Genomic DNA, 17,264 nt, shown 5'->3' with positions numbered 1-17,264 from the left:
CCCAGAAAATCACTCCACACACAGTCCCTCTAGGAATGCATTGGGTGAGCAGTACAGAAGTTTGTCTCTGGTTGGCATTATGTGTGTATGAATCTAAACCCAATCACACAAACACACATACTCATATACACACCATGTCATTTGCACAAGCACAACCAGTCTCTTAGCCATGTTGTGTGTTGTTCCTTGATTGTTTTCATTCGCCCAGCATCACATAGCGGTCTGATTGGCAACACGTCCCCTGGTGGCTAACTAAGCACATGCTGGGATTAGGTGTGTACTTTTGTGGACGTGTGTTTTTTTTGTTTGTGTATTTGTGTGCATGCATGTGTTTCTTTTTGTCCAGGCCCAATACAGCCAATTCCTGAGAGAGGCCAGCAGACAGATGTTCTAGGAAAGGATTTGCACGTCTGGCTCTCTGTTTAAATATCGGTTTCTCTAGTTTATTTAGGGCCGGGGTTGTTGTTTTGGTTCTCTTTTGTGGATGGGGTAAACCTGATTTCACAAAACTGAAAACCCTGCAGCACCCCAATGGATCTTTGATGAGAGAGACATTTCCCCAGGTTCCCATACAGATGTAGAGGTTGCCAGATCATGGTTGTCATTCCCCTCCAGCTACTTAGTTTGACTCTGATCCAGCGTCATTGATGTATTTCAAACACCTGCAGTAGTTTTCCCAAAGCTTTTGCAACAAAGAGAAAGGTTCACATACACAAATGCAAAGAAGTGCTCAACGTGTTCTCAGCAGTGTGAATTGCAGGATCTATATATACTTTCTGGTTTTCCAATGAGTCAAAGCTGTAAATAAAATACACTAAATTATAGTTCAAAGGGGGAGCTTTGGGTTTGCATGTATATGGAAATGACTAGCGTGTTGATCATCAGAACTGAGGCAAACGCTTTCTGAAACTGCTCTCATACCCTCTTTCTTCCTAATCCGTTGACCCTATCACACTGTCTTTCTTGTTATCCTTGTCTCTCATCCTTTTTTTGCTCCACGGCCTCTCCCTCACAATACTGCCTCCCCTCAAAATGTCTCCACTTTTCTATTCATCCCCTTTATCTCTCCTCCAGATAGATCTCCTCTCCACATATCTTTTCCCCGCTTTCCTTTATTTTTTCCTCTCCTCTCTCTAGTTTCTTTGGCTTGGTCATAATAACATGTTGGCTGAGAAAACCCATAGTGACAAGCACCAGAAAACAGCCCAATCTTTATGCTTCCAGCCAGATACACTTTCTCAAGTGTCTATGAGTATGTATGTCCTGCGAGCGATGGCTGACATTAGAAAAGGCAAAACTCCCTCCTCCTCTCTAGCCCCCTTATTGTCTCTGGGCCTTGCCTGTGGGTTAATTAGACCTAGCAAAACTGGCCCTTGTCCTCCTCTTTGCCAAATATGTGTGTCTGTTTGTACATATGTGTTTGTACATGCCTCTGTGTGTTTGTGCTTGCGTGCCAATCTTTCCACCATGCGGTCAAGTCACAATTGCTAATCAGGTCTGCGAGCGTTGCCTGAAGAGACCAAGAAAAGGAGAAGGGGGGGGGGGAAACTGGGGAGGGAGGGTGCAAATGAGTGAGTGCTTTCCTTTGTCCTCATCACTGAAGCAGAGATAAAGACGAGTGAAGGGATGGATGGTTGGTTAGAGACGAGAGGACGGAAACTGAGGGATTAACAGAGGATGAGTGTGTGCTCCAGCCCTGCAACGAGCTTTTAACTGTCCTCCATGGCGTGACACCGTGTAGACCCCCATTTTTCTCTGTCCTCCTTTCATCTATTTTGCTTTACATAAGTCAGAACTGCTTGTATTCATAAAGTGCCTCTCTATCACTTACTCATGCTCTTTTTCTTTTCTAGCTTCTTCTTGCTCCCACTCACTCTCTCTCTGCTATCTTTCCATAAGGTAATAATGAATATTTGAGGGCTGACAGGAGCGCAGCACCTAATCCCTTTTGCCCAGGGCAAAATGGGCCTCATGGGGTGCATGTGTGTTACAGTTCATCTAACTTTTTAATTGAGATAGAAACCCAATTTATAAGTTTTCATTTCCACCTCTGTGCTCATGTAAATGAGACCTTCTGCATGGTTGTGCATATGCCATAGAAGCGCTAAGGATGGACGGTATACTTGACAAGCAGGGAATTGTCAGTACGTACATTTGGTAGGCAGCTGGCACTGTACATTTGCCTGCATCTGACAGGATGAAGTGTCCATGAGCAAGAGCTTGTGAAGCGCCCCCCCTCCCTGGTTAGTAAGGGTTATGTTGGGGTGATCTTTCCCTAATGTAAATGATAAAGTATCAAGTTATTAGCTGTTCTTAATTGCTTTTTTCCAAGGCTATATTCAAATATGAGAGATTGTCAGACCTTCACAGATAGCTGTTTGTAAGGACACTAATCTCATCAGTCAGTCAGTCAGTCACACACACACACACACACACACTCACACGTAAAGTATGCAAGTGTCTGCAAATGTCACTGCATGTCAGCCACAGCACCAGGCACAAGGATTAGGGTTGATTGATACCCAGCATAACCGTGAGCGGCTTGATGATGTAATTCATTCTCTTCCCCGTAGAGGGAGCACTGTGCTGTGAAGGCCAGTGCAGTGTCAAGGACATTCACACTGTGAATAACAAACACCAAAGTGCCACACAGACTACCAGAGTACCACAGAAAAACTACTCAACATACTCAGTGAGTCAAGCAGTTAGCAGTCAGACACACACACAGCTGGTTTGAGAGTTTTAAACATTGAACCTTGGTGTTTTTGTGTTGTCTCGAATGTACCCCATTCAAAGCTCAGCTGTTGTGGCTGGCTCCAAGGTCACATCCTTATCGTTTCTGTCCTTTAAACTTCTCTCTATCTCTCTCCACTTTATTTGCTCTCTCATCGTCTCAGTTTTCACACCTTTATTTGCTCTTGCTCCTTTTTATGTGATTTCCTTCTCTCCTTTACACTCTCTCTAGCTCTCACTCGCTCCCTCTTTCTCTCCTTGTAATTAGCCAGTGTAATTGCTGTAGTAAATCTTTTCTGCTGTCCCAAGGAGACTGGCTGATATAGGACTGATTTAATAAGCACACCAGCGGCTCACCTGTGTGTGTGTGTGTGTGTGTGTGTGTGTGTGTGTGTGTGTGTGTGTGTGTGTTGTGTTGTGTGTGTGTGTGTGTGTGTTGGGGGGTTCTGTCTGTGTCCTCTGTTATTTGCTATGGGGATTTATGGGCTGTTAGTGTGGTTTCAGCAAGTGCGAATTCGAGTTCAAGGTAGTGGTGTGTCGACTGTAGTGCACCTTATCAGCAATTCAGGCAACATACTCGGTGTGCGTGTGTGTATGTGTGTCTCATCAGTGATGCCGTTACGTGCCGTGTATGCGTCATTGCTGAAGACCTTCATGGCCAGAAGAGCATAGAGAGGTCAGAATGGCCCTGAGAGAACAACACTGACACACACACACACACACACACACACACACACACACACACACACACACACTGTTTCAAGCCTCTGTCCCCTCTCCCACTTCCACACACTCTATCCTCCTCTGTCTCCCCTATTTGTACTCCCTAAACCATCACATACTGATTGTTTGTACTGTATACATACAGTACAAACACAATCAGTATGTTCTTTCTTTTAGCTTTTTTTCTCTCTTTCTCACACACACACACCTTGGATGGTGTGTGAGATGGAGTGTGAAGGTAATAGACAGTGTATCCAGGTATAGGGGTTTGCCAGCCATCTAGCAGCAGTACACCACTTTCTCCAGTCGAGGGCACTGTGACTCCACACATAAACAGCAACCTCACTGAAGGACCCGCACTTTGTGCCTCCTGTAGTCAATACATTTAGATTATAAACCATGTCCCTCTATATTAAACTACACTAAAATACTTTTTAGTAAGAGGCAGAGGAAAATATCAGAAATTGTGATTTTTATATGTTTTGGCTAATATAGAAAATTCATTTTCAAACAGTTAACAAATCTGTTTTGGATTTTTGTAAGTATACAATAATCGAGTTCTTCCAGTTTAAAGTATATTGAAGTTGTCTGTCATCCAAATGTAAACAAAATAATCAAAATTCAGATCACCAGTTTGCAACCTCCTCTCACTATGAAATTAGTTGGCAAACCATTTAACACTGACTAACAATTGAACAGTCAAAATTCTCAAATATACCTATAATGTATATGTTAAAACATTACTGATTGGATCTTAACTGAGTGATACAACATACCATATTGCCAACATTTAATGACAAAGACAAATGACAAAGAGCTATTTGATGTTAATTTTGAATTTAATAAAATGGAATAAATGTATAAGTTACTGTACTTGTAACTGTACATTATATAAGACCATTAAATAAGCAAATTATGTTTTATACATTCTAACAAGCTTATTCTATAGGCTTGAGATTAAAAATAATTTATTGGAAAACTCCTTTTGAAAACAAGTGGAAGTGTGGTGCCCTTCAGTCTTTTTTGAAAGTTTAGTTAGAGCCAGCAGGCCAAGTCTAATAAGCAGAAGGTAAATCAGAACTAAATTATTTATTCTGTTATTTACTCTAGATATTTTTAGCTATACATATTTGCTATTTTTAATGCTTCTAAAGCAAATGTAGTGTCTAATTTAGTTCATTGCAAAAAATATAAGCTGCAGTTACTCTGTTCATGCACCAGGGGTGCGCAAGTGAGCACAGTCTTAGCCCCTCCCACAATCCCTCCCCCTGCATCCTGGCCCTCCCACATCCTGCCCCCGTCCCCCCTCCCTAATGCCTCACCCTGCCATCTGGTTCTTTTCACACAATCACACACGTACACACACAGTCAGGAATTTTTTTTCTCCTCATTTCCTTTCACAGTGAAAAACAGGATGAAGGGGCTCTTTCAGACCCAAGGTTACCGTGGAAACCCCCTTATTCTTCTTCTGTCAAACTTGCTTACATTGTAACACACACACACACAGACAGAATGTGACAGAATGTTGGACATTTAAAGTTTAAAGGGACCAAGGCTACAGCTGTCCCTCTGTCTGCCTTCTGTTTAGTTTGGACAAAGAACTCTATGCCCCCCTCCCTTTCTTTTTTCCTTTGTCTCATTCCCCTTCTGGTACTAATACTTTAGTGTTCTGAAAGCAAACCTTTTAAAACCAAAAACGTAAGATGTTGTTATTAAGCTTCCCTGAAAAGTGTTTGCTCTATGTTGTTGTTAAAAGTTGGCAAAAGATTTGTTTGTGTCTCTGTATGGTTCTTTCAATTGGGCAACCTCAGCTACTTTTTCCAAAGAACTGCTTACCCCGAGATATTGATGTTGAAACTATAAACCCTCTCATCTGTTCCAGTTTAGACAATCTCCGATGCTGGAATGCTGAATGGAAAAAGTTAGTTTGAAGTTATATAAAGTTAATGTTGTGCTTTTCTTCGATGTTGCCACCAGAGGGCCCATGTAAAACACGTTTGGCGCCACAGATAATACAATAGAGCACATCATCTGAAAGCTTTTAGTGGGTTAAAAATAAACTGCAGCGCTCCACAAGCAGGGAGTGGTGATGAGCGGATGAATAGACCACATGAAAAGACAGTAAAAGAGATTGAAAAGAGCTTTCTGGGAGAGGACTGAAACTATTCTTTGAGTTGAGGCTATTAGTTCAGAGTGGTCAGGAATGAAAGTGTACTATACATTTTTTTCCTCTTTTGTTTGTCTCTCTCTTTGTGTTCCTTACAATCTTGTTCTTTCTTTCTTTCTTTCTTTGTTTCTTTCTATCTATCTGTCTTTTTCTATTTTCCTTTTCTTTCTCCAAGCCTGGCTACCCATCACCTTCTCTACCACATATTCTCTCCTTTTAAGGAGTGAGGGAACGAGAGAGGAAGGGAATAGGAGGGAGGGGGGTTGAAGGACACACTCAGGTCTGCTGACAGAAAAACAGACTCCTCTTTGTGCAGATAGACAGACAGACAGACAGACAGACACACACACACACACACACACACACACACACACACACACACACACACACACACACACACACACACACACACAGTTATATATTGACAGAGACCTCTGCATGACTTGGCTCCTGATGATTCTGTGCACCGCTCCTTCTCCTCTTCCCCTCCATCTCTCTGCTTTTTTTCTCTCTTTCCACTTAATTAAAAACAGAAGTCAGAAATAGAAGAATTTAGTTTTTCTTTCATGGCGCACACATGTCTGCGTGCACAGGCGCACACAGACCACAATCATCTCTCAGTGCCAAACAGCTGTTGGGGAGACGAGGGGGAAGTGTTCCAGGAAAGAAGAGTGAGCGTGTGAGTGTGTGTGGTAGTAGGGGTGGTAGTGATTTGTTTCCACAAAGGGGCCTTCTTTGTGTGACGGTATAACAAAAAAGGCAGCTGGGACGATAAAACATGTGGATGTTGAGATGTCAGAACTCCACTAGTGTGTTCGTATGTACTTGTGTATGTTTGTGTGTGCGCGTGTGTGTCTACTAGTCACACATGTGTTCTGCCTCTGTCATCTCCTCTCCTCCCCCACAATGACCAAGTGTAACATGGTGCAGTGCTTCATAGCCACCACTAGAGGTGCCATTGGCTCATAAATGAAATGAGCCGACTGTGCATGTGGAAACCACAGAGCAGCCATTTTACAATCTGCACACCAGACCCCATTTTATGAATCACCATGATGTCAACATAGCTACGCAGTGCAACTGGCACTGTAGCTATTATAGCACGGATGTACACACACACACACACACCGGCTCTCCTTCTCTCTGAGATACACACACAGGCACACACTGACCTAGTGACATGATGCCATCACTAGGTCACTAGTCTTGTCCCAGACTAACTGGATTGCCAGTCCTTGAGATTATATACTATCTAGATTAAACGTTCATCTGTGCTGTAGCATGTTTACTGGTCTGTCTTTGCACAAGTCATTTGTATGTATACACACATTGTTAACAGGTTTAAGCTTTTATTGATATTTTGATCTCTTTTTTTCTCTCACTATCATCTTTAGATGTATTATTTACCTAATTTTGTGTCTTGAAGAAGTGGATTTTTTTCAGGTCATTATCCATGTCCCTGTTTGTCTCTGTCCTAAGATGTTTATTTGTAGATGCTTGTCACTTCCTTTGAGTTTCTTCCTAACCTGTCAGCTGTGACCTGCTGTGTTTATATGTTTGTGTGAAGATATTTATGTTGTTTCCTCTCAGATGTCCTGGTGGATGTTCCTAGCGTGTGTGTGTGTGTGTGTGTTGTGTGTGTGTGTGTGTGTGTGTGTGTGTGTGTGTGTGTGTGTGTGTGTGTGTGTGTGTGTGTAATGGTTGATTTCCTGCTCTGCTTCCTGCTCTCAGCAGGGAATATGGCTGGCGTGTTAGACACACAATAGTATTATTGATTCATGGTAGTGATACACACAGCTGATTATACTGTAACACAAATTATATGCAAACGGTAGAAGAACAGAGTTCAAACAGATCAGGTTGCCCTAAGGTTTGAATCAAACTTTAGAAACAAGTGATTGTAAATTCTGAGAGAGGGGTTTCATAAAGCTGACGCTGAGTGAAACAATGGGACTTATTGAGGCCATAGTCAACTGACTGACTGACTGTTTTGTGTGCAAGTGTGTGTTCTAAATGGAGAGATGAAGAGCTCATTAAGAGGCCTGGACTCGTTAACAGACTATCCGACTGATTTGCCTCTCGCAGAGACAAAGCACTGTTTGACTGGACAAATGGGAGGATGGACAGATGGATGAATGAGTTGTTATGCTGTAGTGGCTATCGTGTCTATGTGGAGAATACCTACAGTGTTGCTGTTTGAATGAGACTATTTTTCACTTATCTAACAAACTGTGGTTGAATGTGGACAGATTGTGGGGAAAGATGGTGGAATGAGTGTGAAATGGAGTACAGAGAGCTGGTTAGGTAAAACTAAATTACATTTGATAATTAATTTTAGTAACACTGTAGTAATTAAGCAGCGGTAAGAAGGTCTGTCTCTACAGCATCTAGTCATTGTTTTACAGTGGTTACAGTAGTTTCAGTCCAGATAGCCTTGTCTGTTGTAGTGAAACACTTCATTTTAGCTTCGGTTTCCGGGCAGTGGAAACAGGTGGGGTGCTCAGCGCGCACGGTCTGATTTTGATGTGTATTGTTTGTCTGTGTCTCAGACAGAAAGAGACAAAGAGAGACAGAATACTCATACTGTACATCCTGCACCAGCAGTCATGTTGTCTGTTTTTCAGACAGTGATTGTTGTTTCCTGGTTGGTCTTTACAAAGACAAGACACGGATAAGGCCACATAAAAAGAAGACAAAGCCTAAAGAGTGACTGGAAATAAAGTGTGCAGAATAGATCTTCAAGTGTGTATCAACTATTAGCTATACGGAAAGTACTAAGGCATGAGAAATGGTTGAGGCCATTGTTTCTTATAGGATTTTCTTCTTTTTTATATACTTGTTGAACAGGAATATATAATATTTGTGGTACTGAGACATACTCATAGGCATTTTCCATTACCTGTTCCATTGTTATTTATATTCCAGCTAAGGCCCTCACCAGAAATTGTTTTAATTATGAATTAATATTCAGATGTTGTCTATGAAATGTCCAAAAACATGTAAAATGCCCTTCTCAAGTTACCTCAACCCAAACAAAATTATATATATATATATATATATATATATATAAAATACAAAACAACTCCTTAAAATCTCTAACCAGAACATGTTTGTTAAATGACCAAACAGTTGTCAGATTTGTCAGTTTATTTGTCGATCCACTAATGATTTTAGCAGTTTGCACTAATCATGACAAACAATAATTGTTACTGCACTTTCACATGAATTCAAATTGAGTATGAGTAGATAGATAATATTGGCAGCTGTGACATCCAGTGCTCTGCTGACCTCAGATCGGATGTGGCTGTGTACAGTGGGCTATCATGTGGTCAAACCCATGTGCTTGTTCATCTTTCACTCCTAATTCTCATCCAGTGCACATTCACCCCCACACACTGACACATCCTTACAGTTTCAATCCTGACCTTGTCAGGACGAGTTAATGTGAAGTGCTTCTGTCAAGTGTGTGCTTGTGATAGAATGTACTGTATATGCATGTGTGTAAGCTGATTGCAAACTCTAAATCCCTTACAGCTGACAAACGTCCAACCGTATTTACCAGGCCCACACACACCAGGGATGTTTTTCCCCCAGTGTTAGAGCCATTTCATAGCAGTTCCGTCATACCCAAGGCTACTGATAAAATAATCCTAACGCCTCCATGACACCATACAGTTGGGATGAAATGGAAAAAAGTGAAGGCCATGCCAAGTCTGTCAGTCTTTATAGCATCACATAGGCCCTCTATCCATCCCTCTTATCCACTTCTCTCTCTATTACAGAACCCACTGCATTTACTACTGTCCTTCTTTCCAACATTCTTTCTGTTCATATCCAGCTGTACTACTCATCTCACATTAAGAAAGTTACCAAAAAAATGCAATTTCTAACAAAGTCATCTCGTTCTTCTGTCCTCTGAATACTTCCACCACCCTCCCCATTTCTCTCTCCACCTCTCCAGCCAAAAAGGAGCAGGACGGCGGAGATGAAAATAAGCCGGCACAGAAAAAGAAGGTGAAGGAACTAAAGATCCTCGACTCCAAGTGTTCACAGAACCTTTGTAAGTCTGTTACAATCTGTTTTAAAAGCCTGATACCCCCACACCAATGACACTGCTCTTTAAATGCGTTACACCTTTATTGAAATGCCAACGATAAAGTGTGTTTAACTAAATTCTTAATGGATTTTAGTAAGTGCTGTTCATTGTGTTTGCTCATACAGCCATTTTCCTGGGATCGTTCCGTCTCCCGTATGAGGAGATCAAGATTGCCATCCTGGAGGTTAATGAGAAGGTCATCACAGAGTCCATGGTTCAGGTACAAAGCTCAGATCTGCCGCTGTCTTAGTATATATGTTTCTGTTAGAGCAACCATTTATTACTGTTCTAACAGTATGGTGTAGGCCAAGAAAAGTTAGTTTTCCTTGTATTTATCTCTGGGGTCTTTTTCAGACTAGATCAGTTTAATGTGTATTAGATGTTTGTCAAATTGTGAGCGACTATAACGAAGAGGAGAAATGTTTATTGAGCTCATAGTATATTCTGGTGACAGCAAGCCATTTTATGTAACCTTTATTTAACTTGAGATACATTATCTCTTTTATAAGAGAGACCTGGCAGCGTAAGATGGGCATCACAGTTGCAGAAGAACACACAATCTTCAAGATTCTTCACACAAATGTCATTTTGCTTGTATGTGTACACAGTTACTTAGCTATTAAAGCTGATTCCGATTCAAAGCTACTGCTTATTAGCTGAATCTGCATCTGATTGTCCTTCACAGTGATATACCCCGCAGACGAATTTCCTATCACGGGTCTATTAATCGGTCTTTGTGTTTTGTGTAGACCCATGTCTTTCTTAAGGAGTAGTTTTGGACACATGTAAGTGGCAAAAACATAAGTGTCTCCAGATCCTGAATAGTTTGTATATTTTGCTCTCATTGTCATATAGAACCTGATCAAACTACTGCCAGCAACAGAGCAGCTGAGTGTCCTTGGTGAGATGAAGGATGAATATGATGACTTGGCTGAGTCCGAGCAGTTTGGAGTAGTGGTAAGAAAACTTACGCGCACACAAATGAAAACCACAAAACAGACAATTTTGTATTTTGTAAAATCTGTATAGTTTGAATTCCTAGCTAAGCTAGACTAAACATAGCAGGGTATTTAGTGTAATGGCACATGAGGCATAGAAAATGTGGAATTACTGAGATAGAGTCATACCGTTGTCAATATATTAGACACGGAAAATACTAATGCTGTTAAACACAGACCGCTTTGTTCAACTGTGGAAGATGTGAGTAATGAATGAAATCCCCTTTACTCACCCATAACTACACACACACACACACACGCAATCTATGTGGCAACAAACATACCAGCAATGGGTCCCTCTTTTCTCTCTCCAGATGTCCGGCGTGAAGCGGCTGATGCCACGGCTTCAGGCCATCCTGTTCAAGCTGCAGTTTGAGGAGCAGCTGAACAACATCAAGCCAGATGTAGTGTCTGTGACAGCAGCCTGTGAGGAGCTTTGTAAAAGCCAGAATTTCACCAAGCTGCTCGAGATCATCCTCCTTGTCGGGAACTATATGAATGCTGGCTCGCGCAATGGAAATGCATTTGGCTTCTCCATATCATACCTGTGCAAGGTAAAATGAGTTGTAGGCATAGTGTGTACACACACACACACACACACTAAAAAAGGCCTTTAGTCTTACCTTTGTGTACTTCTTGGAGGTCAGGTGTGAAAATGCTGACATATAGTAAATTACATAAGTCCCTTACGAGTAAAGCATTCACCTTAACAGTGCCCTACCTGCAGTGTAATCACAGTGACAGCAAACACTAAATCAATTCACTCTCCAGGTCTTTGCTATGCTAGGCTTCAGCTATTTTCAACACTGAATTGTAGTCTCATACTAAACAAAAACAATAGCATAATCTCTTCCTGTGCCATATTATTCTATATTATAGTTGAGTGAAGTAAAAACACATGTACATAGACAATAACATGCAAGGGTTTTCCCCTATGTCTTTTTAATATTAGTTTTAGGTATGTAGGATATATAACATAGATATGAACATGTACAGATGGCCCCATAATGTTTTCATCAGTACAATGATGCTACACCAAGTTAGTGTAACAACAGTGGTCTTTACTATTCATTTTATTGTATTTCTATCTTTCATAATGTGGAATTGGCAACATGGGCGCGAATTCATAAATGCTGGAAATTTGGAAACCCTTATCTTGCTTGCATATCCATTTACCACATATCTGAAACAGACATTAAATACTTTTGATTGGTTGCTTTTTCAGTGTGCCATTTTTAAATCAATCCTTCTCCCAATTAGCTGCGTGACACCAAATCAGCTGATCTGAAGCAGACACTGCTCCATTTCCTCGCTGATGTGTGCAAGGAGCAGTATCCGGAGGTCATGAGCTTTACCGACGAGCTCATCCATGTGGAAAAGGCCAGCAGAGGTACATGAGGCATCCCAACTGATGTCTATACATCTCCATCCCTACATAGTATCATGCTTGACAATGCCTGGTTACACATCACATGCATCTTTATTAGTACAGTGAGCTCTCAATGTTGTAGTCATATGAAAAAAACAATAGTCCATTATAAGCTACATGTTTTGCATCATTAATGTTTTTCCTGCAGTTTCTGCAGAGACAATTCAGAAGAACCTTGAGCTGATGGGCCGTCAGATCAAGAGCCTGGAAAAAGATCTGGAAACCTTCCCTCCTCCACAGAATGACAAGGACCTGTTTGTGGAGAAGATGACCATATCCTCTTCATTCAGTTACATATGTCATATAATTATTCAGCAACAGTCTGTTTATATCAAAATTCAATAGATCTTTATGACCTGTCACCTTGATGTATGTTCTTTATTCCTTAACACCATGTTTCTACATTTTTGTGGGTACTGCCAATGAGCAGTTTGAGAAGCTGGATCTACTGCATAAGAATATGGAGAAGCAATATTCCGACCTGGGAGAGTACTTTGTCTTTGACCCGAGAAAAATGTCCGTAGAGGAATTCTTTGGGGACCTCAACACCTTTAAAAACATGTTCCAGGTGTGTTTTTTATGCATGTGAATTAACTCTAAGTCTGATCTGCAGGTGTGGTTTTCAGTCTTTACCCACCATCCGCAAATTACAACTACGCAAACTCTTACACATAGAGCGCAAAGATATACGTACACACAAGTGGAGTCGAAAAACATTAAGTAGATGTAAGAGGGAAAGATGAAAGTGTCAAACCAGGAAGAGAAAAAAACGGCTGCACACCTGTTTGTATTGACATAATAATGAAAGGGAGCGACGACTCCATTATGTTGTCAGTTTACACATCAACTGTAAATGTGCCTGTTCGTGAGGGCTCCCACAGGAGGTAACTTGTTTTGCCAATTGCTGTGGATAACTGCCATCCAATTGGTTTGAAGTTATGTTTACATACACAAATATCAATCAGTTCCATCATACATCTGTCTTCTTGAATTTTGTTTTCAGAATCACATTCATACTTTTCACACGGAGTTATCCACACCAAACACTTGATCTTAATTTGCATACATACACTGTGATATCCTTTTCTCTTTGTTACCTCACCAGCAAGCAGTAAAGGAGAATCAGAAGAGGAAGGAGGCGGAAGAGAAGCTCAAGAGGGCCAAGCTGGCCAGGGAAAAGGCAGAGAAGGAGAAGGAGGAGAAACTCAAGAAGAGCCAGCTTCTTGACATCAACACAGGTCACAATTGCTGGATCATATCTGTTTAACTGTGTGTGTGTGTGTGTGTGTGTGTGTGTGTGTGTGTGTGTGTGTGTGTGTGTGTGTGTGTGTGTGTGTGTGTGTGTGTGTGTGTGTGTGTGTGTGTGTGTGTGTGTGTGTGTGTGTGTGTGTGTGTGTGTGTGTGTGTGTGTGTGTGTGTGTGTGTGTGTGTGTGAGACTGCGTGAGAGAGAAAAACACGCCACTACTCTGTTTGTATTTCCCTCAGATTCCAGTTGGGGGCAGTCAGAGTCCACACTTCTGTGGAATATTTGTATGTGTGTCTTTGTGTAAGAACAACCCACCAGTATTTATGGACCAGAGTTAATCTAATGTTGATGACCTGTGTTTTGAAGTAAGGAAGTAACAATATGCTCCACAGAAAGTGAGCACAAGGAGGATGTATATAAGGAGCCCCCTGACCTCTTTCACTCCTCTGGTGAATGATAGATTTGCCTCCATAAAAGAGAACTGAAATGATGCCTAAATCTCTTTATCACCAAAAACATATTTACACTCTTCTATGAGATGCTAGCAGCATATTGTCCTGTGTGTAACACACACACACACACACATTCTCACTCGCTCATCCTCGTATACACACAGTTAACTCTCAAATCCTGCCTTGCAGACACACATTTATGCACAGGCACTTTTCCCCACTACTCTCAGACAGTGACCTAGTTTCAGTACATTCCTTCTCACTCTGGCTCCAGTCATGTTCTCCTGGGACTCAACAGTCAAAATATTCTACAGCCTGTGTGTATGTATGTGTGTCACAAAATGTCTTTTTTCTTGTGAATGTTTTTTGTTATTCTTTGCCTATGTGTTGGAAAACCCTTGCTTTGGCCAAAAAGTGTTTGTGTGTGTGTGTGTGTGTGTGTGTGTGTGTGTGTCTGTGTCTGTTTGTCTGTCTTTCTTTCTTTCTTTCTTTCTTTCTTTCTGGCCTTTCTCCTAGTGGTACATGTTCCAGCTGGCTTCTCCTCTCTTTCTTGCTTTTGTTCCATCACTCCATCTTCTTTTTTCCTTTCCCTCCCCTGTTGTTCATTTAAAGGGCACTTAAAGACACAGCGAGCATCAAGGCTCCACTTGGAATATGTTGTCTCTGTGTTTAAAGTATGGAGGAGACATTTTGTGGTGGAAAGTAAGCTAGTCAAATGTCATACCTCTAGAGGCATGCGCCAATGGAACATAATAGTGCATCAAAGGGGTGTGTGTGTGTGTGTGTGTGCGCACACACTAGAGATCATTTACATACAGGTGGCATATTTGACTGCCCATGTAGCCGGGAGTCATTCAACACCCCCCTATTTAAATTCAACCACACACAAATCTGACATACACACACCTGGTCTTTGTTCTGTATTTGTTTATAACCATCATCAAGGTTGTTTTCAGCAGCTACATTTTCGCACGCTCACATCTTCTTTGTTCCCTTTTTTTTTTCAACTCCCCACCTATCAACTCACACACCCTCACTTTCTCATGAATCCTCTGAATGTTCCTCTTTCTCACTTTCTGTCTTTTCGTACACATTATGTCCCAGTTGTTGGTTAACCCCGGAAGGTCACTGTGTGTTTGCACTTTGTGACCTTGTCATTCCTGTGTGAGTCAGACAGACAGACGCTCACTCACTGGGGCCTTACTTTGCACATGTGTTAAGCATGTGATGATAATTATTGTGACTAACTGATCCTTCTAAATTCATTGTAGATTATTACTTATTTCATCTTTTGATCATCTAAACATTAAGTCCTATTACTTTGCTTTATTTGGCTTTAATGAAACAAAGTTCAGTAATCAGAGTAACAGACTGCCACACCCAAAAGTCCACATTCACCATCTGTGCTTTAAGTAAGATCTTTACTCTAATTTGATCTGATAATATTGTCTACTACTGTAATGAAAAATCCATCCCTGGCTGTCATACAATTATCTTTGGAAAGATGCCAGACTACTTAGCAACTGGCTTTTTCCTCATTTCTACAGCTAGGTGTCAGTACTGTCTGTAAAAGATTGTGTGACGCTGTGTGATTTTTATGTATGTGGCAAAGGGTGTGCGCATGTGTGGTTAACACACCCACTGGTACATGCTGGTATGGGAACTGCCACTAGGAGTGCTCGTGCTCTACACAGAGAGCAAGTGAGGGAGTAGTGTGGGGGAGGGGTAGGAGGAGAGTAGGGCAGCAGATGCTCTCTTGAGGATTAGACTATGTTCTTGTCTCTGTTAAGAGGAGGAGATGAGAAAAGCACATGGTGAGAGGGGGGATGAGATGGGATAAGCCTGGGTAGCCTGCCTCACTCCAGGCCACTGTGAGAGAGGGACACGATCATGGCACATTAGGAATATAGAAATCCAGTCACCAACCCACTTGAATACAGTTTTTCTTTCTCATACTCCTTTACCTTTTCTCTGTGTGTGTTGTTACTCCTCTCTAAATATTTCTATTCATGTCCTGTCATCTGTTATTGTGTGAATGTCCATTAGGGGTGCTACTGCTCCACGCAAGATACTGTCGTGTGTGTGTGTGTGTGTGTGTGTGTGTGTGTGTGTGTGTGTGTGTGTGTGTGTGTGTGTGTGTGTGTGTGTGTGTGTGTGTGTGTGTGTGTGTGTGTGTGTGTGTGTGTGTGTGTGTGTGTGTGTGTGTGTGTGTGCGCGTGTGCGCGCACTGTCATCTGTTATTGTGTGAATGTCCATTAGGGGTGCTACTGCTCCACGCAAGATACTGTCGTGTGTGTGTGTGTGTGTGTGTGTGCGCGCGCGCCATATAGAACCTGTCAATGTGTGTGTGCATCCAATGTAGATCAGATCCAAAGAGACATCTTAAAGAGCTCATGATCTAATGCTGTTACACTAATTAATCCATCTTATGTTCTTACTTGCTCCAGGCAATACCTTGTTTGTTTCGTGCACTGTAGTTGTATGTGTGTGAAGGGTGTGCATGTTTGTGCTGCTCCCAATCCATGCCATTGTTGTACTGAGTCTGATATTGCTACCACAGTTTTTGATGCCATTTTGATATTGATGATATATTGATTCTCAATAATAACACCATTAACCAGATGTGTTCCACACCAAAATCATGTGAATGTAACAAGAGCACATGATTATCAATAAGTGATTGAACCCACAAGTGGGTTTCCCCCCATTATTAGCCCCATTACTAATCACTAACGAACACAACATTGTAAAGCTTCCCTTTGATAAAGAAGACTTTAATACTTTGCTTTATGATATAGTGTTTCCCAAGGCCACCCTCACACAAAAACACTATAGAGCTGTATCTATAATGCTATACAGTGCACTGGCCGTAGGACATTCTAGTTTTAGTTGGGAGTTCACTCTGTCATCAGTAAGCCTGTTTCAGGTCATTGTTTGGTCCCTGTATTGCCTCCAGTACATTTTCACAAATAGATGTGTGTATCTGTGTGCTTGCACCAGTAGTTTAAGCCAACCATGTGATTAGTGTGAGTGGATATGGGCCAGATGTGTTTCCCCGGAAGGAGAAAAACGTGGCCTATATCATTCTAGTCTATCTGTGCAGTTCCAGGACATGGACATTGAGGGGTGTATGTGAGCTGTGGAAGGCCTGTGGAGTGTGTGGAGACTTTCTCTGACGTGACAGGCGAGACCACAGGCCATCTGCTTCATGGCTTACTGCAGAATTTGTGTGTGTGTGTGTGTGTGTGTGTGTGTGTGTGTGTGTGTGTGTGTGTGTGTGTGTGTGTGTGTGTGTGTGTGTGTGTGTGTGTGTGTGTGTGTGTGTGTGTGTGTGCGTGTGTGTGTGTTCGTGTTCGGGGGTTGGGTAGGTGACGACATAAACCTTTAACCCCCAACCTCACTGCCCCCTTTTCCAGACC

At 41.8% G+C, this 17,264-nt stretch overlaps 1 protein-coding gene across 2 annotated transcripts in view; it reads left to right on the top strand.

The window, feature by feature from the left end:
• The window catches only part of LOC120566601 (protein diaphanous homolog 1), a 113,222-nt gene that overhangs the window by 83,292 nt on the left and 12,666 nt on the right, over positions 1-17,264 (top strand). For both annotated transcript variants that reach the window (XM_039813132.1, XM_039813131.1), the window contains 8 exons: positions 9,585-9,683; positions 9,845-9,939; positions 10,575-10,676; positions 11,032-11,271; positions 11,978-12,107; positions 12,295-12,419; positions 12,550-12,714; positions 13,252-13,384. In XM_039813132.1, coding sequence (XP_039669066.1) covers positions 9,585-9,683; positions 9,845-9,939; positions 10,575-10,676; positions 11,032-11,271; positions 11,978-12,107; positions 12,295-12,419; positions 12,550-12,714; positions 13,252-13,384 — 1,089 coding nt within the window. The remainder of the gene's footprint in view (positions 1-9,584; positions 9,684-9,844; positions 9,940-10,574; positions 10,677-11,031; positions 11,272-11,977; positions 12,108-12,294; positions 12,420-12,549; positions 12,715-13,251; positions 13,385-17,264) is intronic.

This window comes from Perca fluviatilis, chromosome 10, assembly GCF_010015445.1.
Source record: "Perca fluviatilis chromosome 10, GENO_Pfluv_1.0, whole genome shotgun sequence".
NCBI classification, from domain to species: Eukaryota; Metazoa; Chordata; class Actinopteri; order Perciformes; family Percidae; genus Perca; species Perca fluviatilis.
The sequence above is the reverse complement of the archived record's forward strand: the minus strand, read 5'-3'. Positions and strand labels throughout refer to the sequence as shown.